This window comes from Condylura cristata, unplaced genomic scaffold (assembly GCF_000260355.1).
Source record: "Condylura cristata isolate star-nosed mole 26May11 unplaced genomic scaffold, ConCri1.0 scaffold00024, whole genome shotgun sequence".
Classification (NCBI taxonomy): Eukaryota; Metazoa; Chordata; class Mammalia; order Eulipotyphla; family Talpidae; genus Condylura; species Condylura cristata.
Window position 1 is genome coordinate 15019418 of NW_004567125.1, and position 26599 is coordinate 15046016.

Below are 26599 nucleotides of genomic sequence, written 5' to 3' on the forward strand. Positions count from 1 at the left end.
CCTGTTCTGCTCCCCACTCTGTCTTGGGTGAATCCTCTCACCATCCCTGCACCTCTGGCCTGTACCCTAGTATGCATAAATAAATAAATCTTAAAAACAATTGATTTAAAAAAATACCAAAGAAGAGGAGATGGGAGAGAGAGCCTGCCTGTCAGCTTCTCATCTGTCTCCCACTGACCAGACAAGATCCTGTTAATTTCATTGCCTTCCTCTTTTTTTTTTCCTAATAGTTTGAGAAGTAATGACAAACCCGTCATAAGTTGGCAAGTTGAACACTAAACATCACTGATCTTTCATTTCCTGCAAGGATAAACACAAAGATCATCAGAATACAGGAAAAACCCAAGTGCACGATCAGGGCCAAGAAGAGCAGAGAGTGGTAATCATGGGGTCCTCTGAGACCATGGAGTCTGGCACTCATTTCCAAATGAGATGGGAGTCCATGGGAGTCCAGAGGGCGCAGTGTCTGGTCCAAGGTCATACTACAAGTTCTGTTCAGACCAGGTCTTTTAATCAGAGCCAGGATACTGCCTCCAGCTTCAAGGAAGCATCTCTCTGTGCTGTTCTACTGTGGCTCCAAAAGAGGGTGTTAGGAAGGGGCCTGATCACATAAAGATCACTGAGGTGGTAGGACTTGCAGGAAGGCAGTAAATAGGTCCTCTGTGCTAGGTTCAGCTGCGGAGCAACTGGAGATTCATTCACAAAGGAGAGACTGGATTCTGGCCAGTCATCTATCAAAAGACATTTCAGAGTTCAATCTGCTCACCAAGACAGGAGGGTTGAAGGAGGAAGGCCCAGTAAAAGTTGTTCAAGCAGCTTCAGTGGTCCAGTAACTGTTCCCGTGTGACCCTCTCCCTGCTCTTTCACAGGCTAGTTGAGCCTCTGTGGGTTAGGGTCATGTAACTGACCAGGTTCCACATCCAGGATCGGGCTTCTGCCGTGGCTTGTGGACCTTCACTTTTCCCATGGTGAAGGACTGTCCTGAGTCCAGTTCTGCCACCAGAGCCTACCCTGGGCAGACACAGCCAGGTAGCCCATTACTGGGGCCATGCACATATGCTGAGGAAATGAAAAGCTAACTTGAAAAGTTATCTTCACTCAACATCGCAGAACCTTATTATTTACAATAGTCAAGACATGGACACAACGTCAGTGTCCACCAATGAATGAATGGGAGGACACACGCACACACACACACATCAACTATAAAAAAGAATGATAGTCTACCACATGCAACTACATGGATGGACTTTGAAGACATTATGTTGAATGAAATAAGTCAGACAGAGAAAGACAAATATTGTTTCATCTCTTGTATGAGGAATCTCGAACAAACAAACAAAAGAACACCAACTCATAGATACAGAGAACAGATTGGTGTTGCAAGAGATGAGGGTTATGCAAAAATGCATCCAAAGGTAGAAACTTCCAGTTATAAAATAAATAAGTCCTGATTTACGGTACAACATGCTGACTGCAATTAATGATGCTGTATTACAATTCAAACAACTAAGAGAGTAAATCTTATTACATACAGAAATTTGTAATTACGTGGGGATCCATGCTAGCAAGACTTACTGTGATGATCATTTTATAATCCATATAAAAATTGAATAGTTGTACAACTGAAACTAATATATGTCAATTATACTTCAATAAAAAACAAAGGCAGATATCCTGATACTAAGTCTAGCTGTTGAATTCTACTTGAGCAAAAAGGCTTAAAAGCCAAGCAGAGAAGAGCTACTGCTTCCCTATCCTTCCACTGTGTGATACCGGGATATTCTACAAAGAACAACAGCAAAGCAAGACTTGCTGGAATCAGCTCCTGGCTCCACCACTTTCCAATGGAGGAAACACTTAATCTCTAGACTGCAGTTTGCCATAAAATTACTTACAGCTTTGCTTTAAGCATTAAATGAGATAATCCACACGAAGTCCCCAGCTCAAAGCCTGCCTGGCCAAAGCACATAATAAATGGCAGCTGCTTTTGTTACTCAGTGGTTCCCCCTCTTGCCTGGCTCCTCCACCCAGTTGTTTCTTTTCCTCTCGATCTCCCATTATTTTTCTGTCTGCTGATTAAGTGGGATCTAGGGCTTTATGCCTGAAGACCCTTAATCCCAGGCACACCAAGGGGCTGCTCTCTAGAGACAACACAGGCAGCTGGCCAGTGGACTTCTTCTTCCCTGGTCTGCATCTTCCGGGGTCTGTCTCGGCTCTCCCCACAAGCCCCATCCCCCTCCACCCTCCACAGCCCTGGCTCCACCCAGGCTGTGCGTGAAGAACCAACCTAACAGTGATGGAGTGCAGAGACGAGGACAGTCCACCCCATAGGCCAGGTCTACCTGGTAGGGCTAGGTCAGGTGAGAATAGCACCTTCCCCCAAAAGTCCACTATTTCTCAGCACCCACTTTAAATCTAGAGAGAACTTCAGCCTCATCACCAAGAGAGCACATTTAGGTAGGCAGCAGAAAGCTGTTGAATTCTACTTCCCTTCCCCTAAATGTCTTTGTTCCCTCTTACCCAGGCACTCACTCTATATCAACATTTTCATACAGTCTGTGGTAAGGGTCCAGCTGTTATTTTTGCTAAATAACTCTGGGCCAATACATTTATATAACCAAAGAAATAAATTGCTACAGAACCAAAGTGTCATTTGTAATATTCAATTACTATACTATTTCTTAAACACTTTCACTTTCTGTATTTAGCTTTTTGCAGACTGGCAGACATTTGTCAGATACACACCCATCTCTGGACCAGACAGAGTAGGGCAGCTTCCGGAAGGAACAGATCCACCCGGGAACCCATCTGCCATGGACTCTCCCCATCCTGGGTTTTTGTTCTGTGATGTACTCAGCAGCAGATCTACCCAGAAACTGCAGGGGGTAAGATCCTGTTAGAATCTGCACAACCTGCTAGAACCAGCTGCTCCCAGAGAAGGGATGAAGAGATGTCCCCAATCCAAGCACAGCCAGATGCCCTTACCATTCCATTCCAGCCCTGTTGATCTCCTCCCACCAGCACTCCGTGGGTTCCCCGAGGCTCTGGGGTGTGGGCACGCAGGCATAGTTCCATTGTCTGTCGGAACCTTCCTTCTTGTTGAAGATGCTCCTCACGGCCACTATCACCTGCCCATGGGGACACTGGTAGCTGAAGCCCTGCCGGTTCAGATTCACCCACCCATCATCGTCATAATCCTGGTACTGCTGGTATGGGTACCCATAACCTCCATACTGGCCCCCAGCTATGGTGACCAGTGGCAGCAGCGCCCACAGAAAAGTGAGGTCCATGCTGCTAGGACTTCTGGCAAAAAATGTCACCCTAGGTCTGCTGGGCTGGCTGTTTTATGCAGCTGCTATTTACATGTGGCTTCCAGATGTGGGTGAGAGGGTTCCAACTGCAGTGTGTCATTGTTTAAGCTGGACTTTTTGGCATGGAGATATTGGCCGTAAGTACATCCAGCTTGTTTTAAGGTGGAATTTGAAAAAAAAAAAAAATAAGGAACATACAAATGGAAGAAGTTCCTTGGAGAAAGAACAAATTTGCCGATAGGTTATAAAAGTAAACAGCTTCACAGCCTTTAGAAATATTCACCTGCAGAAACTGCAGGTTTGTTGCTCCATTTATCAGTAGCTCCCTCACCCCTCACCAGCAAACCCCTGTATTTGTTTTCCAAACTAGCCTCTTAGATCAGTGCAAACATCCAGAGAGTGATTTCAAAACACCAAAATGATTAAGCAGAGGCATTTTGATTTCTGCAAGTCTGGATGCCTGGTTTCTTTTAAAGTCCCAGCCCACTATCATTTAGCCTTGAGCATAAACATGGTTATTATGTTTGCAAGGCTGATGTGAGAATCCCAAAGTCACATAGAGAAATCTGATAGCCCATGGAGAGATACACTGGACATTATCTCACATTTAAGCATACTTTCGATCTTTGGGAATTGGAAACAACTATGTCTAGAAACTGTTCCACTTGCAAATATGTAAGGCCACTTAATTTTTTTTAAAGATTTATTTATTTATGCATATAAGAAGTGGAGTACAGGCCAGAGGTGTGGGAGGTGAGACGGTTCACCAGAGTCAGAAAGGGGAACAGAACAGGTGGATTGGCTGAAATACACTGCTGAGGGGAGCAGCAGGAGAGACAGGAGAGGTCTGCTGCACCATGTGGGTCACTCCCCGCCCCCCCCGGCCAGGGATAGAACTCATGCTGCAGTCACTGCAGATAGCTTCATAGTGCTGCAACTTAACCCATTGTGCCACCAGGAAGGGCTCCAATCTGTCACTTATTATCCTTCAGTGTTCTTTCATTTGGAATGAGCTTTCTTTTTATTGAGGTATAATTTGTCCTTAATAATGTTCATTATGCATGAAGTGTGACATTCAGACCTTGAACCAGTAGTATAATCAAAACATTGAATAGTCCCATCAAAGTCCTGGGTGCCCTTACGCCCCTTGCTAGTCAAATCTTCCCCCATCCCAGCCCCCAGTAACCATTGATCTTTCTGTTGGTGGAGTTTTATATTTTTCAGAACATCAAATAAATAAAGCCATATAATCTGGCATCCTTTGTGTCTGATTTTCATCACTTAGCTTTTGCGTCCACCCATGTAATTTTGTATACCCATGCCATGTTCCTTTTTCTTGCCGAGTGGCATTCCATGCTATGGATGTGCCAGATTGTCTATTTCCTTTTGAAGGACAATTGGTTTCTTTCCAGTTTGGGGTAATTACAAAAAAACCTGCAATAACACCCTGGATAGGGTTTTGTGTGAACAAATTTTTATTTCATTTGGGCAAGTACCTAGGAGGGTTGCTGAATCTTCAAGCAAGTCTAAGTTTGTACGAAACTGCCTGATTTCTGAAACGGCTGGACCCTAGCACCTCCCTACCAGAAACCTGCCTGTCTACACTGTCAAAATTGACTCAATTGCTGGTGGTATTTCAGTGAGGCTTTGATTTGCATTTTGCTAGTGGCTAGTGGTTTTGCATATCTTTTTTATGTTCATTGGCCATTCATATGTTAGCTTCAGTGATTGGGGGTCCACATGTTTTGAAGTCTTTAGACATTTCCTGTGTGCATTGTATTTCCTTTTCTTATCAGGGTTGCTAAGACCTAATAAATCATAATCTCAGCTGGTGCTCAGGTATCTATATTTTTAAAAAAAGTTTAAAGTGGATTCCACTGCTTAGTGGTAAAAGCACCAGTAGTGTCAAAATGTTCTCCAGGTGATTCATATTCACATCAGTGTTTTACAACCATTTCCTAAAGAAATGTGGAGGGAAAAATCACACTATAAATCTCACTCTTTGCTCTATCTATAGCATATTTACCAGATGGCATTCAGACTAGATTAAACATCAGGACAACCTTGAAGGAGAAAAAGTTACATATCCAAATAAAGAAGTTGTGTGTGTGTGTGTACATGTAATCTGCTCTGATGATCATGGTTGCCCAAGGGAGGTGTGGTTGTTCTGGCGGAACAGTTGCATGAGTCTTAGTTCTGATCGTAGCACCACATTTTTCTACCATGTCTACTCCTGGGTAATACCCACTAGTAGTTACCCTATAACTACTTTGATTTACAACATGCTGGAACAATCACTTTTCAACCTGTCAGCACTGAAGAATTACCCAGGGATTTTTGACAAACACCAGTGTAGGAATCTAACCCCAGACCCATCTGATTAAAAGTTTTGAGCAGGGTCCAGACCATAGCACAAATATGTGCAGCTGAACCGTGGGGATACGGGATCTGTTCAGAGGAATGTATTGTTAGGCTATTTTGCGGTCATGCAAATGTCACAAAGTGTAACTACACATACCTGGATGGTATTTATTGCACACTTGGGCTGGATGGTACAGCCTACTAGACTTGTCAAATACACAGTCCATGGCTGACCATTATTGAGCATGAGTTTGCAGAAAGAGTTATCAGGTAAACAGGGCTGAGCACAAAATAAGCTAAGCACAGAATAAGGGAGGAGAATTTGGGGGTTAGGGAGCAGCAGACAGAAGCAAGAGTTTCCTGTAGAGAAGACACCCTCAGGAACACTGGATCCAGATCTCCGCGGGAACTAAGTTGGATTGGCTCAGAAAGACTCATGGAAGGAAGCTGGGGTCTGTCTAAGTGCCTAATTAGTGCTCTGGGATCCCTGTGGTGGATGAAAATCAGAAATGTCACTTTATTAAATACATTATGTGATTGTAAGAGGAATAACAAAAATTCAAATACATTGCACATGTTACAATCAGAAGCTCATTACCTTTCAGAGAACATGTTAAAGGAATGTCCCATTGTTAAAAACTCTGGATATGAATGAGGAAAAATTGCCTTCAATCAGAAAGCACTTAAATGTCTCTCTGAATCAAATTCCTGAATTTGAACTTGTTTTTTTTTTTTTTTATGTATTTAAACCTACGGAATTAAACCACATGATCTAGAGGGAAATAGGCACTTAGTAAATATTTATTGTTCCATTTGCAAGGCTCTAACATGATCTAGTTCATCTTTGCATTGACGGAGGTGGTGAAGCTGGCTTTATTATTTCTACTTTACCAGTTTGGAAATAGAGGCTTTGGAGGTAGAGTTATATCTAAAGATACAAACATATTGGGTGACAAGATCTGAATCCATGTCCCCCATTCCAAATCAAATTAAAACACCCCACTTGCTTTCAATCAATCCCAGGGAGCTCTACAGTTCCTTATCTACCCAGAGGATTTGGCGTCAAGAATCCAGATGAATGAGTGTTGCAGGGAAGCCAGGTGAAAGAAGGCAGACAGAACTTTGAAAGTTCCAGCTCAGGACACATTTACGGACCCCCCTCCTGCTGGTGGTAGGGCTGGGTTTTGGAAGAAGTAGCTCCCTAAAGTTGACTTTTCCTCCAGGAGATAACATTATCATTGCCTGCACTATCATTTCCTGCAGCGCCCTTTCTGTTTGCTGCTTCCTGTGGGCAGGGGTAGCTACCCTTTTAGGGATCATGCTCCCCAACCCTGCAGCTACACACTGGCACTTCCTTTTGACATTGTACAAAGCCTTCACCTCTATGGTTTCAGACCTTGGGCTTGGTCGCCTAGGAAGTCCAGTGTCTCTTTCTGCTCTAAAGACACATGTCCCCCCCAATTCAGTATTTCTCAAAGAGACATCCACAAACCATGCATATCACAATGCTGGAGGAATACGCTACAGGGAGACTCTTGGGGTCCGTCAGCCCACCAAAGGAGAATCCCTGGAAGTGGGACCTTAAACCCAAGTTTTGTTTTAAGATTTATTGATTTATGCATACAGAGCATAGGTGCAGGGGTGGTGAGAGGATTCACTAGAGTCAGAATGAGACGCAGAACAGGCTGAAAGTAGCAGCGGGGCGGGGGTGTCAGGAGAGGTATGCTAAGCTATGTGATCACCTCCGGCGTGGGAGGGGTTTGAACTCATGCTGAAGTGGCTTTGGCTTTTTAGTCTCTGCTCTAACCCACTGCGCCACCAGGGAGGGCCCAGAAACCAAGTTTTTAATGAGCCCTCCCCTGAGTTCAAAATCCAAAGCCACAGGCTAGTGTGCCTCTCCCTTCTCTGAGACTATTTTTGATATGTATTCTTTGAGCATGAGACACACCAGGCAAGGCCCCTCTGACAACCTCCCAGCTGCTTGTGCAGGTCCAAGTGTGCACCAGCTCCGGGTATGGGGCTGTGCTAAGAGCTTTATAATATAGTCCTGCTCTCATGGGGTCCACCTCTCCCTCCTGTTCCCCTGTCAGCCACACAGACAGTGACTGAGCAGAACCAAGAAGTGTAGCAAAAACTGCAACCTTCCTTCCACCCCTCCCCACAGCCTGGAGCTAAACACACTGCACTAAAGAGTTCTATTTTTTAACCCAGCTTTTAAATAATGCTGCAAGATTAACGCCTACAAAAATAATTCACTCTTTCACAGCAGATTCACTTCACCTAAACAAAGGCACCCAAAGAGGCTCTAGCATTTCTGCTGTGCTGCCGCGCACATACATGTTACCTTTAATCCAGCTTGAAAATTAAATGAGAAGATTCATGGAACGTGCATGGACAGGGGCTGGTATTAGAAGAAATCAAGTTATCACTTGAAAGTGGATGCCCTGGGTATTTTCCACTTCACTTTCTAGGTCCCCTCTTCCCTCCCTTGCACCCAAAGAAACGCCACATGCTATTTATGAGTGCTTCTTTCCCTTTGGGTCCTGCTTGGGCTTGGTCAGTGGGAAGCATCAGGTAAGTCTTAAAAGATGAGAGGAGAAGAGTGAAAATATCAAATCCCCTGGCTCCCTGCCCCCAGTCCCGGCCCTGGGTGTCAGCAGCTGGGTGTCTCTCCCTGAAGTCTTTTGGTGACCCCTCTCCAAAGGCATCACCCCCTCACCCTGCCACTTCAGACCTGGGGGCCACATTTCAGTTGTTTCTAGTTGGAGTTGGTCCTGAGACATTCTCCCTTACCGCTCACACCTTTGTACATATTATTCATCTCTTCCGCTGAATGAAGAGAATTCATTCTCTTCACCCCTCTTGATTATGCACCTGTCTTCTGGCAGGACCTGACTGATAGAACTGGTAGTTGCCTGGATTCATTTCAAAGAAAATTCTGAAATTGTGTGGCTGTCCTAGCACTGGACATCTATCTCCAGCTGCTTTGGTCATTAGCTACTCAGGGGGAGAAGAATGTTCTGCCCGGTTGGGTGATGTTAGAAAGCAACAACATGCAATGGAAGAATCTATTTTGAGTGTGGAATCAATCTCACTTGTCTTCCATCCTCAATTTTCATGCCACTCCATCTAAATGCCCACTTGAAACCTTTTCTTACAGGAAGTCATGATAAACTCTGTACAGCAAACACACTGGGTATCCCTTCCATGATGTCTTTCTGTGCGGAATTCCTCCAGGTCATGGAGTCTCTGTCTTGGAGATCCTCCCCCAGCAAAGGAAACAAACCTCTTTCCATCCACATGTCTGCTTACTTGGACACGTTCAACGGTGGCACCCTTATACTCATCACATTGAAAGTCATCTTTGTACACCGATGGACATCATACATTGCTTTATTTATTTATTTATTTTAGATTTTTTAATTTATGCATACAGAACTGGGGTACAGGCCAGAGGTACAGGGGTGGTGAGAGGATTCACCAGAGACAGAGTGGGGAACAGAACGGTCAGATTGATGAAGTACACTGCTGAGGACAGCAGTGGGTGAGACAGGAGAGGTCTGCTGTGCCATGTGGGTCACCTCCAGGGCAGGGATTTAACTAGCACTGAAATGGCCGCGGTCAGATTTGTAGTGCTCTGCTTTAACTCGCTGCACCACCAGGGAGAGCCCCATATACTGATTTATAAGAGAGTCCACTGATACTTGAAAGATCCAAGGTCCCCCAGCTGGTGGAGGTGATCTATAATGAAGTCTTTTAAAACATAGAAATTGCAAAGTCTTGCCTCCCCCTTCCCGTTCACAGTCTGCTGTGGGTCTAAGAAGAGACATCGGATGGGAATTCACAATGAACTTGCCTATTGCTGCTGCTGGTAGTCTCTTCCTCCTCCCTGTTCTGGAAAAAAAAAAAAAAGTCCTCTTTTGAGCTCAGCCTTAGGCTAGCTCCTCAAGGAAGCCTTTGTGATTCCCCCCTCCACCCCCACTAGACACTTCCCTAATCTCACACTCACTGGGGTGCTACAAACTGTCCATCTTAGACTTTATTACAATGGCAATTTTACATTTATTTGTACAATTATTTAATAACCTCTTCTGGGCCCTCCCTGGTGGCGCAGCGGGTTAAAGCACAGCACTGAGAATCTAAAGCCACTTCCGCATGAGTTCGATTCCCGCCTGCCCAGAAGGTGACCATATGGCGCGGAAGACCTCTCTTGACCCGCCCGCTGCTCCCCTCAGCAGTGTACTTCATAGATCTGCCTGTTCTGTTCCCAGCTCTGTCTCTGGTGAAGCCTCTCACTGCCCCTTAGCCTCTGGTCTGTACCCCAGTTCTGTATGCACAAATAAATAAATCTTAAAAAACAAAACTCTTCTGCTACTAGACATTAAATTCCCTTACGGTGAATTCTGCGCTTGATTTACTCACTGGTGTTTCTTTAGGGCACAGCCTGGTACATTGCTGACCTCCAAAAAACGGTCATCAGTTGTGAACTCAGGATACTGGATTCAAATAACCCCAGAGGTCCCTTCCAGAGTTTTGACCCAATAGATACCTCCTTCTGGAGTAAATGATCAAACATTTCACCTCCCCTCCAAAGATATCAAATTCGGATCAAGAGGTAGTTCAGAAAGTATCTTTTTTTGACCTAATGTTCCTTGACAGGTGACTTCAAGCAGTTGCAGTCTAGTGAACTGAACAATTAGTCACCTGACAACAGGGGGCATTCTGGATATTCTGTGTGTTCTCCAACTGCACTCTAAGAGCCCACTGGGGACATGTGTCTTCTGTATATGCTAAATTGTTCCCATATAGAGCGAGTCAAAATAAGACAACATCCATGAAGCAAAGATATTCTATACTCTGTCTTTCTTAATTCATACTTTTCTCCCCTCGAAAGTAATTCCGAGAGCCACTGAAGCAACACTGGAAGTAATGTGGCCGTCTGTCTGGTGATATTGCAGAGGAAATGATCAAAAATAAACAGCACACTATGTGGCAATATCCAAAATGAAACAACTTTAGAAAAAAATATATAGTTCATGGAACAAAGAAGCAGAATCACAAAATGTGTCATGCATTGTAAACCCAAGTAATCAGTGGCATCAACTAAAAGAAAAGTATATTTTTAAAGATTTATTTATTCATACAGAACTGGGGTACAGGCCAGAGGTGCAGGGGCAGTGAGAGGCTTCACCAAAGACAGAGCAGGAAGCAGACCAGGTAGATCAATGAAGCACTGCTTAGGGTTGCAGCGGGCAAGACAGGAGAGGTCTGCCACGCCATATGGATCACCTCTGAGGTTGGGGATTGAACTCACACTGAAACAGCTGCAGCTAGCTTGTTGTTCTGCATCCTAACCCATTTCATTTCCAGGGAGGGCCAGAAAAGTATTTAACATTACAAAAATGCAAAGACTTTTAGTTGGGTACCCCAAGGAAAATGCACTTTACTCAAAATCCTTAGTATAACTAAATATCAAGTTGCTAGTATAACAAGTACCTTGTCCTGATAAACTCAGTAATAACAAATTATTTCCAAGTTCACAATGTCCAGTTTCTGACAGCATGAGGCAGCCTGGACTTCAAAGCCATAGTCTTACTACAATGAGGGACACATCCTGAAGGAGTAGATTATAAAATGCTGATCTGCCCTTAGATGTAATCTATTTTCTCTAACTACTTGGACACCCTACTAATGTGATTGCATTGTTCTGAAATAAGTATCCTTTCCTCTGCAACTCTTGTCTGCTAACTTGTACTACTAATTAGGAGTCATACACACACGCACACACACGCGCACACACACACAACACATACGCTCAAGTCCTTAGCATCAGAAATAGATGCATGAAACATCAAAAAAAGTGATTTACAGGAAACCCATATTTTCAAGCCTCATGCTTTAACTACACTGCAGTGAAACAGGATGGAGAGTGAGGTTTCTTGAAAGCCAGAACTGTCACAGTTAACTCAAAGCCAGAAGCTGGCCATCTCTGAAAGAATCCTGGTCACCCTCCCAGACCCACAATACCTCCCTTGTTTAGGTCTTGGTCTGTCCCCCACCTTCCATCCCTTGCCTGAGAACCATGGATTAGGCTGTGCATGGTGTACTGGGAAGGGCAGTAAGTTTCTTGAGCCAAGAGAACTGACATTTTCCCATGGCTAATCAGAAAGGAACTAAGCACTGTAATGTTAGTAAATCCCTCAAAGCTCTTGGGCTAAAAGACATTCTATAAGCATTAATTATTACTGCAGTTGGAAGGAAGAAGTGCTCATGCAGTATTTTTCAGGGCTGGCATGGAATGCTTTAGGTCAAAGATAACTTAAATGCTTTGCTGATTTCTTTTCATTGCAGACATCAACACAGGCTTACCTTGATGTCAGTTTGTTGGCCATTCATCAGACTGATGAACAGTATGAGAATGAGAACATTTTCCTGGGAAGCTGTGTTTCTAAAATGTACTCACACTCACTCAAAATGGGATAGAACATGCAAAAGAACCTTGGATGTGAGGAGTAACAGGTTCAGATTTCGACCATTCAAACTTTCTCTCTAGAAGGTACACTAGAATAGACAATGATGCTGAATGATTTGAACACTTTCATGTCACTGATTTCTAGAATGATTTTGTTGGGTCATATATAAATGATCCTTTGTCCACTTTAATTGCAGGTATGTGAGTGCTGTACCTGGACCTGGAAAATTTACTCACATTAACCATGCAAATTCTTGTGACCCAGGAATGCAATATTCTTGTGTATTTATTAACAAAAACACCCATTAAAGTTGGCTGGGGACCCCAGAGAGCTCACCAAGAGAGCTCACTAAGTCATTTGTTCAAAAAGAGGGTTCCATGAGATGAGAGGACCTTTCCAGTTCTAACATGTTGTGATTCTAGATTGAAAATATATTCTTGAGAAAATATATTTTTCAGTGTTGACAAAACTTCTGTCTCTGAAACTGCATGACCACTGTTATTAGTTATGGAAAAGAACCAGTTATTTAGAAAGATTGGGAGTTGTCTTCTCATGGTCTGCTCCCTGCTTCCCTAGAGTCCTATGATTCAGCCACATAAATTAATGGAAATATCAGTACTTTTTTCCTGGCCTCTGCAGTGATCTTCCAGGGGCACAGGACAGTGTGTGTTCCCTCTTCTCTATCCATTGGGTTCACCCCAAATCACCTGCCAGCTTCAGCTTAGATGGTGTCTCCCCTGGGAAGCCAGGCCTCACCCTCCCGCTGGATCTACAGCTCCTGCGTCCGGGGTTCAGTGCTTCTATTCTAACACATCCCAGACTTTAATGGTTTTGCCTGTTTATTTTAAGAAATTTCCTCTGGATTGTAAAATTCCTGAAGGTAGAAATTTTATATTAGTCCCTCTTAAATTCCTTTTCTTGCACAGTATCCGGCCCATAATAAATGCTTGGTAAATCTTTATTACAGAATGTTAAACCCTGAGCAGTTTTCCACCATAAGCCATTTAGTAACAATTTAGTACTTTTAGGTAACACTTTCATGTCACAAACCAGGCAAGCTGCTCTATAAATCATCTAAACAGCATGGTTAGGCTGTCCAAAGGACATTTGGGCATTTGCCCTATGTTTAACTGAGAAAATTGCCATTTTTCACTTGTCTGGGATGGGAACAGAAGTACATTGCACAGAGGCCCTACGTCCATCCAGTCCAAGATCCTGAAATAACAGGTCCCTTATTTTCTTTGTTGACATGACTTGAGTCTGAGAGAATTCCCTCAGATGATTTTCGTTCCAACTCTTCATTGGAGGAGGGCAAAAGAGTACTTGTGACCACTAACAAACTTTGGATCTTACTATAACTATGAGTCCAGAGAGCGCCAGGTTTAATTATCCAAGTTGTTTCTTACCGATTGATAATCTCGCTGACTAATAAACAGGCGATGATGCTTCATCCTCAAAGCCCCTTATGTGCTTTCACATTTGACCAGAATTTTTCACTCTCTCAGTATAATTTTTTCATCTGTCAAATAAGGAAAGTCGTCCATCTCCTGAGGAATTACAGTGAAAATTATTCTACTCTCATTCCTTCCCCATTTCCAGTTTATAACCCAACTGCCTGCATTCCTACTGAACACAAAGCGGCACTTTGGGAGAAGGGGTACAGAATTTTTAAACATTTACCTGGTCCAGGGCTGGAGAAAGGAAGGAGGTGAAGGTATACTGATGGTTAACATCTCAGAAGTCTTTGATCAAGTTTTAGAATCTCCTCTCCCTAGAATGGATTAGAGAAGTAGAAAAGGAATCCCATAGACTTTTGATCAAACCCCTGCTCTTCAATACTCTTCAGGCAGTCTCCCCCTTTGTAAGAACTGGGTTCATAGTATCCAATTCTCAAAATTATTGTGAGGATTAAATGAGAATGGTGTCTGTGAGGTGCTGAGGTGACTCTTGGCACAGTCACTATGCAAGGAGTGGAGACCTTTCCTATATTATTTTCCAGGCTGCTTGCCCCTACCCGCTGAGATTCCATTTCCACTGCTTGTCCAGCAAACATGGAAAGATGGCCTGGCTTGCTTTCCCTCTCCTGCCAGTTATAGAACCTACTCGAATAAGAAGGTGCCAAGGGGAGAGGTTCTGGAGTCAGACAGTTGGAATTAATTGAACATAAGCCAGTGTTTGCCCAGTTGTAAAGTAGAGATAATAATAGATTGTTGAGTATAATATGAGAAATGAACAATGATTGGTAGTAGTAAGCACTAAAACAAAAAAAAAAAAAAAGGAAGAAAGAAAGAAAAATGGCCCTCCTGGTGGCGCAGCGGGTTAGAGCGCAGCACTAAGAAGCTAAGGCCACTTCCGCATGAGTTTGACTCCTGCCTGCCCTGGAGGTGACCACATGGCCCGTGGCACCTCTCCTGACCCGCCCGCTGCTCCCCTCAGCAGTGTACTTCATAGATCTGCCTGTTCGGCTCCCCACTCTGTCTCTGGTGAGGCCTCTCACTGCCCCTGAGCCTCTGGCCTGTACCCCAGTTCTGTATGCACAAATAAATAAATCTTAAAAAAAGAAAGAAAGAAAAATGACGTCTATTAGTTGTAGGCAATAAGAGCTCAAGACATGGTCCTCTCTGAAAGTTTTCCTGTTCGCACAACTAAGATGCAATTGCTGTCACAACTGCCATAAGTAACATTGTCTGTATTTTTTTTTTTTTTAGCTTGAAATTGTCATGCTTCCATGTATTAAAAAGAATAGCTTAGGTGAGACTTCCATATAGGACCTGGGTTCCTTAAGGACAAAGATGGTTTGTTTTATTATAACCAGGAGGATACACAGTAAAAGCTCAACAGTTATTGTTGAACTGAATTGACACAATGAATTAAGACAGAAAACATCTGCCAAACTACGCTAGGAGAGAGGTAGAATATTCCCCAAATAAAAACTAAAACGGCAGTAAGTAAATCATATTTAACAGTTAATCCTGACAGAAGTGGTCAGGAAATTGGTTGATAGTAAGAAGTGACTGAATCAAGCAAATAAAAATACAGTTTCCTGAGGAAAATCATTGAGAAAAATATTTATGTTTAGGAATGACAGGGTTTAATCAACTCTTATTAAGTTGATTACTTGGAGACTATTGAGATGCATAAACTGGGTGATTTTTCCAGGTTTGTTAGGAAAGAGAATCAAGGCTATTCACGTGCTGATAGATAGTTCAGACTCTCACATCTAGTCTTATTTATTCTCACTGGATAAAGACAAAGCAGTTTATACATTGTGTATGTTTATCAATGGGATATTAATTGGTATATCAATTTTCTGTTTGCATTATGATTTCCAAGACACTTCTTCAGGAAAAAAAAATATTTTGACCCCAGAATGAATATATACAAGTGAAATAATCACATTTTGATAAGAATGACTATTCATCTGTGAAGCCTCATTGATTTGATTGGGTTTAACAAGAAGCCTGATGTGATTCTTGTTTCAGGATGTCAGGAAAACAAGCCTTAGGATGGACCATTCACAGAGGCACAGTGTTGGTGCAATCATAAATTCTCTTGAAAAAAGTCTGGTTTGAAGGGATCAAAGCAGGGAGGGAAGAGCACAAGGGACTCTAGAGATGGTGCATGGTGACTCAGTGGTGGGAATTCCATGGGGACTACACCTGAGAAAAAGCAAACATTGGGGAAAAAATGGACAATGATGTAAACTGTATACAGATAAATAAGTTATATATAAAATTAAAAATATGTATGTCTGAAACTAAGACATAATTTGAATGGGTGCATTGATCCAGACAGGAGACAAGTCATGTGTGAGGTGAGAAATGGACACAGAGGAGATTTCAACAGAGTGAAAAAACATCAAAGATATTAGTAACATCCCAATTGGAGCACAGCAAACTCTCCCTTTGGAGGTGTTTCAGGTATTTTAGCATGTTACAAACCACATCCTTCTACTTAAAATTAGTTTAAACAGTCTTATTCCTCTGTGTCATCTATTTTCCACTGTTCTTCCTGCAAATTCTTTCCTTCTTCTCTCATCTTTAGGCAAAAAAAAAAAAAAAAAAAGTCAGCATCATAAACAAAACTCTGTCTGTGCTTTATCTTCCTGTCTCAGTGTTCCAGATCCTATTAGATGCAGTTTCGTGAGCCAAGGTATTGAGTTCCCAGACTGTCTCTATTTAAACAGTAAATAATGTCTGGTATGGTGAAAATGTTAATGGGATTATAGTCATTAATATAATGTGAATTATGGCTCAATATCTCACAGCTAGCTGAGACTGGGCATTGAAGAAACAAAGGATGAGCAAGGCCAGAGTCATTTAGATTTTCATTTTCATCTAGGGAGCACTCCCAAATAACTAAAACACCTGTGCTGAGTGGGTTATGGCGGGAGGCGGGAGGCGAGGGCACCAGAATTAGAAGAACACAGGAGTACCTGTGCAAAATGCAGAGTGCACTTTGCTTTTTAGTTTCACCCCAAATAATTCTATCAGTTAACAAAAAATTGTATGTACCACACTGTCTGAATGTGGCAGTTACTTTATTTTGAAAACTTTGCACATGGTAGGCAGTAAAAATATTTGTGGAATGAATGAAATTATCACCAACACCCCTGAGCCATATGATAACTAAGTTAAAAATCCTTCTCATTAAAATGCAGTTCTAAAGTTGAGGGCCCTTGAGAGCAAAGTGACTTTAATTAGTAACAGGATGGCCATCTGTCTGGAATAAATGCCTTCGAGGTCATTCTCCACTGTTCTGGACCCCATGTTTTCTAGTCATGTCTGCATCTCATTCTGTTCTACTTCCTTTGCTCTTCCTTGTAAGCTTATTGCTAAGATGATTATTGTTCCACTCATCATATTAGAGGTATTTACTGAAAAGTTAGGGGTATTGAAATTGCTTTGTAAAGGAGAAGGATGTCCTAAAGGAACTCTGCAGAGTTTTCTGGACTCTACCCCTGTACTCCAGTGATTGGAAACTACAACTCCCAGCAGTACCAGGGAGAGAACTGCGATGACCCAAGGGCGGAGCTAAGCAGGCATTCTGGAAGTTTGGGGGATAAATAGGGAGCCATTTTTCCACTGGCTCTTTCTTGGGCAATGGCTCTCATGAACGTGTGACTGTGGGCTATCAGTTAGTTTGTTATCAGAGCTCCAAGTCAGCTGAACCAGTAAGATATTCTAGTTACCTTGTATCTCTCTCTCTTTCCCTGGGTTGTTCCTTTTCCTTTCCCCTTTTTGTAACTAAATACATGATTGACCCTTTTGAATGTGCCTGCAGTACAACTAAATTTTAGAAGTGTGGGTGAGGACCCACAGACAGGCAGCCCAGTTCACACTGGGGTGCCCTGTAACAGCTTCATCATACATTTTTGCATTTACATCAATTTGTATATGAATGTCATTTCCTTTCTTCAGTTGAGGCAACTGGAGTTCAAGGAGTTCAAAGCCACTTAGATAGCAATCAGGGGGTAGTTCCCATTCCAGCCTGTGTGCTTCGGAGTCAGGATCCTGTTGCTGGTGTTCCCAGCGAGAAAGCATTTAGTTAAGGCTGCTGACAAGTGTAAAACAGTTGAGCATACCACTTGTAAATTAAAGTAGTGTCAGAGGCACTGAGGCTCTGGCGCTGGATCAACTCCATTTCGTCTGGAATTGGAAAGTTCTCATTCTTCTAGAGCTTTGTTCATCAGGTAAATCACAAGGAGGTGACCTGGCTGGGCGATGCTTCACACTGTGCTCAAGTGTGTGGGTGACTCAAGGAAATCTGAGGCCTGCAGGTGACATGGAGAATTTTGCTGTTTCTCTCCCAGTCCTTCTCCAGTATCCTCAGGACTCTGAGCCCAAAGACAGTCTGCATTCTGGGCAGGGGTGCAGGTGCCATTTCCCAGGAATGGGGATTGGGGGGTCATTTCACCTGGAGCAATTCCTGTACTCAAAGCCTCATTCCTCTAAGCCAGCCTGGTGGAAACCAGCTCACACCAGCTAGTGAAACAGAACCCGGCCTCTGTTCCTTCTTGCTGAGCTATAATGGCAGGGTGTGGTTGGCACTGCTGTGCTGGCAACAGCAGACCAAACCGGCCTGGGCTGCCTGGAGTCACACCCCAGATCACCCACTCTGCTTATCCCTTGTGAGGCAGCTTGACTTTCTGAACTCATTTGACTCCTAACCATTTCAGATTCGGAAGGTCTAAAGTGGGAGGCACACCTGCTTCATATCTGACATTTTATTTATTAAATAAATTTTATTGCAGTAACATGGTTTTATAACATTATATAGATCTCAGGTGTACCGATTTATAGCTCAACATCGTTTGCTTTATATTATGTGCCCATCAAAAGTTTTCCCCTTCTCCCACACAATGGACCCCCTTAGCTCAGTTTACCCCACTTCATTTCCTCTTCCCTTCTGTAACCACCAATGTGTCCTCATAATTTGAGATGTCAGAATCTAAGGACTTGAGCTTTGTTTACTTTGTGTCTTTATGGTTCACATATAAGTAAAGTCATCCAGTATTTCACAGGGCTGTGGCCTTGAAGTCCAGGCAGGAAAGCTGTGGCTCAGTTAAGTGAATACCCACCAAGGCCCAGCCTGGAGATGGTCAGAACTGAGATTTGAGCCTCTTCTAACTGGTTCTTTGTGGCTGATACCTTTGGCACCCCACTACTTCTGGCCTCTCCCCCACCTTTCTCTCTGCAGGATGCTCTAACTTGCCTCTCCTTTTCAAAGATCCCTCTTTCCAGCCAGGGCTGGATCCTTGTTCAGTTCATTCTACTGAGCCTAACCAGAGCTCCTAAACTCTCCTTCCCTTTCCCCACTGCCACTTAGTCATATTTGTTACACTAGGAACACCTGGCTTTTCAGTAACCTTCTTCACCTGAGGCTAATCACCTTTACCCATATCCTGTGTGCTACTCTCTGGAATTCCAAAACGTCACTGACCAAACACTCATGCAATGCCCGGGTTTCACTGTGAGGGTAGAGACGTATATTTTCCTTGGCCACTGGGGTGTGGGTTGCAGATGGTTTACAGATGAGTGCCTGTTAGGGTCTTATTTTTGGGAGAAGAAAGTTCACTGCCCAAAGTTTTGTTCCCTTTACAGTTATAGTAAATGTAATGGCACAAAGTTCTGGGCCCTTGTCTTAATCTAGGACAAATTTAAAGGGAAAATTATCTTTTCTAGAACTCTCTATAGGACCAGTTAAAACATTGGTTGATTCTGAAATACATTTTCACTTCCTCTTTTGCCCATCCTTCATTTATAGACAAAAGTGCAAAAGCGCTCTTCAGGAACCCAGCCACAAATCTATACCCCACGGTTTGTCTATTGAGGAGCTCACTCCAACAAAATACTCATTGTAGGGCTCATATAATCTTTTTGGAAGATGAATGAACACTGGAGATGGCTAACAAAGGCAATCAATTCAACATAAACATTACCCAAAAGATGAGAAGGATTGAAGACCATGGCCCCTTCCCATAATTTCATAACAAATAGTTCATCAGTTATAAAAGAGCCTGAATGAATGATATTCCTTAATGTATATTTATTGGAAAGACAAATGCTTCAATGACTGCTGCAGGGCACAGTAAACAAAAAAGTTCAAAGTTAGAAAACCATCAGTCACTAAAATCGAAAAATCCTTTAACAGGGATAGTGCTTTGCTATGTGTAAAATCCAATAGACCTTGAAATTTTCAAATGGACATTGAATTCTTATTAATTTCATTTTACCAAATTAACCAAAAGGAGAGAATCTAGTCAATTTTTATATCAATCAGTGTCTATGAAGCCAGTTTTAAATTGTGTTAGTTTACGGCAAGTAGGAACATGTGAGTGAAATTAGCTTTGTCTGTTGTGGAGATAAGACCATCATCCAGACAGCAACTGATCCAGCAATTCAGGTATTTATCTGAAGGAAGTGAAAATACTATTCTTCAAAAGCTATGTACCCCTATGTTGATTGCAGCAGTATTTACAATAGACAAAATACAACTAAGTGGCCATTGATAAAAGCATACCTCAGGAAAATATGATATAAAACACACACACACTAGCTGGAATATTGTTTAGCCATTAAAAATAATGAAATCCAGGCCCTCCCCGCTGGCTCAGCGGGTTAAAGCACTGCACTAAGAAGCTAAAGCCACTTCCGCATGAGTTCGATCCCCGCCTGCCCCGGAGGTGACCACATGGCGTGGCAGACCTCTCCTGACCTGCCCGCTGCTCCCCTCAGCAGTGTATTTCTTTGATCTGCCTGTTCTGCTCCCCTCTGTCTCTGGCCCGTACCCCAGTTCTATATGAATAAATAAATAAATATTAAAAAATATGAAATCCTGCCATTTTTAATAACACAAATGGATCTTGAAGGAAAATGAAGTCAGACAAAGTATATAGTTTCGTATGTGGAAGCTATCCAAAATGAAACAAAATGAACATGTGAATGAATTGGCAGTTGCCAGAGGTCGGGGTGGGAAAAATGAGTGAAGGTAGTCAAAAGGTAGAAACTTTCAGTGACAGAATAAATAAGTCCTGGGGATAAAATATACAGCATGGTTATAGCTAATAAGGCTCTTTAGCATATTGAAAAGTTGCTTAGAGAGTAAATCTCTAAAGAAAAAAAAATTGTAACTATGTGTGAGAATGGGTGATTATGATTTTTAAAACATATGAAGTTGAATTATTATGTTGTTCACTTGAAACATATAATGTTTTATGTTAATTATGCCTCAATTAAAAATAGAAAATGCCACACAGAGGACCCATAAGGAAAACTTGGCCACAGGCAGAGGTGGAAAAAATATTCTCTCAGAATCTTTAAGTGAAAGTTGACCCTTTTGGGCGTTTCATGCCAAGTTAATATTACCCACTTAAAATGGGAAAGACACTAGGGGCCTCCCTGGTGGCGAGAGGGGTTAAGTCTCAGCATTAGGGAACTATCTATAACCACTGCAGCACCAGTTGGGTCCCCTGCCAGGGAACTGACCCATATGGCACAGCAGACCTTTCCTGTCTCACCTGCTGCTCCCTTTAGCAGTGTATTTCAGTAGATCTGCCTGTTTTGCTCCCTACTGTCTCTGGTGAATTGCTACTCCTTGGCCAGCTCTTGTATGCACCAAAAATTAAAAAATGTATTTTTTAAAAAGAAAGAAAACTATAAATTGAAAATATAATTTTAGAGGATAGTATATCCATACTCCACTATCATCTGACTATAGCAACACAAATTCTTTATGGAAGATTATAAAGAATCCTTTTCCATAAAGTTAAATCAAACAAAAAGTAGGTGCCAAAATAGAAACAAACAGGCTGTAGAATCAGACCCACAAGGACTTCAGATTTTGCATTTATCAGTGGCAGTATACACAGTGAATATACTTAATATATTTTGAGATATAAAAGAATGCCAAAGTGAGCAAGGACTAAGAGACAATAAAAATGACAAGGAAAATTCCAGTAACATCAAAAAGAGCTATCAATTCTTGAACTTAAAAACTCACTGGGAATCAAAGCAGCAGATTGGACACAGCTGAAAGAACAAGAGTCTTAGAAACCACTGTAGGAATGAGCCAGACCACAGCACAGAGAAACAATGAGTTGGAAAACATGAAATAAGTTTGGGCACTCAAGATTCCATGACTCATTTATGGCTAATGGAAGTTACAGAAAGAAAATGGAGCACAGGCAACGGCAGTTTTAAGAACCCATGTTGGACATGAATGTTTCATTTCAAAAAGCCCAAAAGCAGCCCAGGCAAGCTTTGGCTCCTGTTACTGTGGCTGTTTTCAGTGCATTCTCAGCTTCAGATTTTTCTAGAAGCATCCTTGATGGATACCTAGGGATATTCCTCCATGCCCCTGCACCCCCCAAACCACCTGCTTTCCTGCATATATGTACATTTGAGGCAACCATCTTCCTTGCTTTTTCCTGGTTCCTGGCACTAGTCTGGAGTTCTTTGTCAGGAGTTGGCTGGTTCCTTCAAGTAGTTAGGGTGCTACTGTCCCACCTCCTGCCCTGGGACTCACCTGATGACCTGGCCCAGAGGTGTTGCTTTCTCCTCCCCCAAGGGTGGACTTCAGTTTTATTCTTTCATTTTCTCCCAGCCTCAGTGGGTCTTGACTTTTGGCTTGAGGATGACAGAGTTAGCTGTTCTTCCTCTAGGGACTTAGGTTTTTTGCTTCTTAGGGAAGAAGGTGAGGGTGGTGTTTTGTCCTGCATGGGTCTGTACCATCCAGAGATGCTGTCCTGGGTTCCCAGTTCTGCTCCCAGGCCTCAGGAGCATCCAGCAGGTATTTCAGTGAAGCATGTCTAAGTGGGTGATAATCCTCTAGTGTCTGTGGCTCCCAGCGGATCTAGTTTTCCTTGGAGCCTACAGTTGGCCTCTAACAATTTGTTAAAATAAGTTAGCTGTCAATCTTTGACAAAAGAGCAAAGAAGATACAATGGAACAAAGAAAGTTTGTTCAGCAAATGGTGCTGGGAAAACTGGGAACCTACATACAAAAAAAATGAAACTAGATCACTACCTCACACCATACACAAAAATCAACTGGAAGTGGATTAAAGACCTAGACATAAAAACTGAAACCATAAAATACCTGGAAGCGAAGATGGGCCAATCATTACATGACAGACACTTCAGTGACATCTTTAAAGATAGAGCACCCAATGCAACGATAGTGAAGGCAAGGATAAACAGATGGGATAAGAATAAACAGCAAGGACTCAGTCAATGGAGTGATTGTCATTCAGTCTCCTGCTTCTGCTGTCAGCGTCTTCTCACTGTATGTTGTTCTTCTAGAGTCTATAGCTGTCCTTCATGGAGTGTAGGACTAATAGTGAGCAGAATAGACCAAGTCAATGATCAATGGGGGCCCCAGGACCTAGGGAAAATTATACTGTCTTAAAATATACTAGATCTTTGCCTGCCAATTAATTTGCTCCTTTTTACCCAGAAGAATGTGACACGAATATAGGAATGGATGGCATTGACTGTGGAAGTCAGAGGCTAATATTCCATCAAAACTCCAATATTCTCTGAATCCATCTGATCCCTGAACATGGCTCCAAGACTATCTTAGCTAACCCTCTCAAGGAAGAGAAATTCAGGAGACTGAATACAGGTTAGATGCTCATGTCAGATGGAGAAAATGTAGGGAAACAAATGAATGTTAAAAGATTTCAGGACCATGTTTGGTCAGTCACTGTGATATGGTCTCCCAGAAAGGCCACAGAGAAAGTCAGACAATGAATTTGCTAGCATACATGTGATCACAAGTGTTTCATTTCATGTAAACCAGTTTAATATTCTACTGTGACAAGTTGACGGGCACAGTAGAGATAAAATAAGTAATAAACATAGCCTAGCTTATCATCAATAAGATAGGTGACTCTGAGTAGCAGAAGGCTTCTAAAATGTTAGGAAAAAAAATTTCCTTGCCCTGGATGCTAGTCATAATCAAAGCAGGCCTGGTTATGCAGTGTACACGTGTGGCATCTGTGGTCACAGCTTGAAGGCATTGCTGAGACTGCCTGCTTCTCCCTCCAGTGAAGCCTGAGTTACGTGGAATGACTAACACCTTGCAGAATAAAATTAGAATTCGGAATAACCTTGCCAGGTTGAAGAACTTGTCACAAACTGATGAAGCCCCAGACATGTAAGTTCACAATAGCCTATGTAGGGAGATACCTTCATAAATGAATGCCTAAGGAAAAACCACATTAAAAAGCACCAGGTGCATTTTTTTTTTAAAGATTTATTTATTTGTGCATACAGAACTGGGGTACAGGCCAGAGGTGCAGGGGCGGTGAGAGGCTTCATCAGAGACAGAGTGGGGAACAGAACAGGCAGATCGACGAAGTACACTGCTGAGGGGAGCAGCGGGTGGGTCAGGAGAGGTCTGCCACACCATGTGGTCACCTCTGGGGCAGGCGGGAATGGAACTCATGCGGAAGCGGCTTTAGATTCTCAGTGCTGTGCTTTAGCCCGCTGTGCCACCAGGGAGGGCCGCACCAGGTGTATTTTATGAGAAGATGTAGAAGGAACTTTTCTTTATTAGCTGTTTAAAGACTACAGGTTTGGCAGTCAGATAGACTTGAACTGAATTAAGTGTCTTCCAACTTTGAGATGTGCTCTCTTAGGAAAATCTTACCTTTGCTACACATCTCACTGGTAAAACAGGAGATAATAGTCCTTTGCACCACTTTGAAAGGTACATAAAGGAAATCCTGAGTAGCAGACATTATTGCTTGGCTGCCCAATACTCCTTTTCTTCTTCCTAGGTGTTAACAGAAACTTTAAATGCTCACAGGTGACAGGATGCCCTTGGGCCTGATGATGCTAGCGCAGCTCAGGGGTAAATTCTGATCAGCCCTGGCAAGCATTTGCTGGAATCTCTTGTGTGTAGACTTCTTGATGTGCATGAACTAGTAAATGTTTTCCTGATGTAAATCAGGGCTGTTCTCCTATTATTGCCAAAAGTTCCTTATTGAAAGAGATACAAGACTTCTATTGAAAAGCCAGGTTGATCATACATGTTAATTCATTTTTATATAGCATTTGACCCTGTTACTGCCTTTTTACGCAAGCTGATCCTCTTTTGCCTGAGGTGACATTTTTTTCTTCTACTTTTCTAGTCAGTCTCTGGTTACTGGTTCTCAGCCTTAGAGGACAGCTTCCGTTTCCCTTCCTACCCCACGCACACCATTTTAGGCATTTATCTCTAGCTATCTCTCTTTTTAGGTCCTGATTACATAATTCCATCAACTGGTCAGCCATCTCTGCTTGGATGTTTTTCCCAACAGAACTCATTCTTATCATTTCCCCTCTCGCCTTCACTTCTCCCCCTGCATATCTTTTGGTGAGGAATTACTGCCAGCCTCCACTGTTTCAGATCAGAAACCTACAGCCATCACCTGTAGCTTCTCTTTCTCATATTTCTCATGTAAGCATTCTTTTGCCTTGATGTCTCCAAATCTGTCCCATCCCCCACACCTTCACTGCTCTCCTATGGTTTAGCATTTCTAACCTTCATCATTTCTAATCTGTATTATTATCATGATATCTTTGCCTGATTCTTGCTTTCCAGTTTCTTTTACTGTCTGCCAACTTCTGGGCTGTAACAGTAGAGTATTATTATTAAAATACAAATCCCAGTAAGCCATTGCCATACTTAAAATATCCCTTGATCATTTAAAAAACAAAAATGTAAAATTACCATAGTCAATAAGGCCCTTTCATAATTGAGTCTAAGAGTTCTCATCCTGATATTTTAGAATTACCTAGAGTATTCAAAAAAATATCAATGTGGAAGGGTTAAGAATGTATACTCTAGGGCTCTCCCTGGTGGCACAATGAGTTAAATCACAGCACTAAGAAGCTATCTGCAGCCTCTGCAGCAATCCCTGGCCAGGGAGCTGACCCACATGGCACAGCAGACCTCTCCCGACACACCCACTGCTCCCCTCAGCAGTGTACTCTATCAATCTGCCTGTTCTGTTCCCCACTCTGCCTCTGGTGAATCCTCTCACCCCTGAACCTCTGGTCTATACCCCAGTTCCTGCATTCATAAATAAATATTTTTTTTAAAAAAGAGGATACACCCTAAATATTTAACCTTCTATTGATTCCATTTTACCCATTTACAGATTATGTAATCAGGGCTAAGAAACTACTGCAGACATTTAACTCCAGTTTCAACTTGAACTACTTACCTCTTAGCAGTTGCAATAATTAATTAACTAATTTGTATATTGTCAAGTTTTTGACACGCTCTCGAATTTCTGCTCTCCCTAGTTGCTGCAGGGACCATTCACCACTCGCCCCACTAGACTTCTTGTTTCTTCTCAGTCCCCTTTCTCGGAGGCTGGGCTGTGTGCCATTCCACATTTCCTACAGGCTGCCTGTTTTCTTCTGTCACAACATTTATCCAGTGGTATCTGACTGTCCAGTCCATCTCCACTCATGAGCTGTGATTCTGCCTAAACCATGTATCTCTTTCTTCCCATCCCTGTGTCAAGGATAGTCCCTGCAATAAATATTTGAAAGAAATTAGCAGCATAAAGGACCAGGTTGGAGAATAATAATAAGAAACAACTATATACCAGAGACATTTTACAGAGATGGAGTGGGGAATGGGATCACAAATGGGGGCAGGGGAAAGTGCACTGGACTATGGTGACAGCACAGGGGTGATTTGGTGATGGGAATCCCATGGGGATTACAACTGAGATGGGAAAGGACACAAAATTGTATAAAAATAAACATAATAAATAAAAAATAAAATAAATATTTGAAAGAATAATGAAATCCCAGCTGAAGCAATGGGTATATCAGACATGATACTCATCCATGTTCCTGTCCACTTTTCACCACTAACTAGTCATGTAGGACACCTCTAAGGTAACTTCCGATGACCCCACCGCCAAGCATTCCTGTCCCTCTGTCATCTT

General features: G+C 42.5%; 1 protein-coding gene across 1 annotated transcript in view; it reads right to left on the reverse strand.

The window, feature by feature from the left end:
* Positions 1-3293, reverse strand: part of DPT (dermatopontin) — a 27448-nt gene extending 24155 nt beyond the window's left edge. The window contains exon 1 of the mRNA XM_004688460.2: positions 2989-3293. Within this exon, the coding sequence (XP_004688517.1) occupies positions 2989-3293 (305 nt within the window). The remainder of the gene's footprint in view (positions 1-2988) is intronic.
* Positions 3294-26599: the final 23306 nt, after the last annotated feature.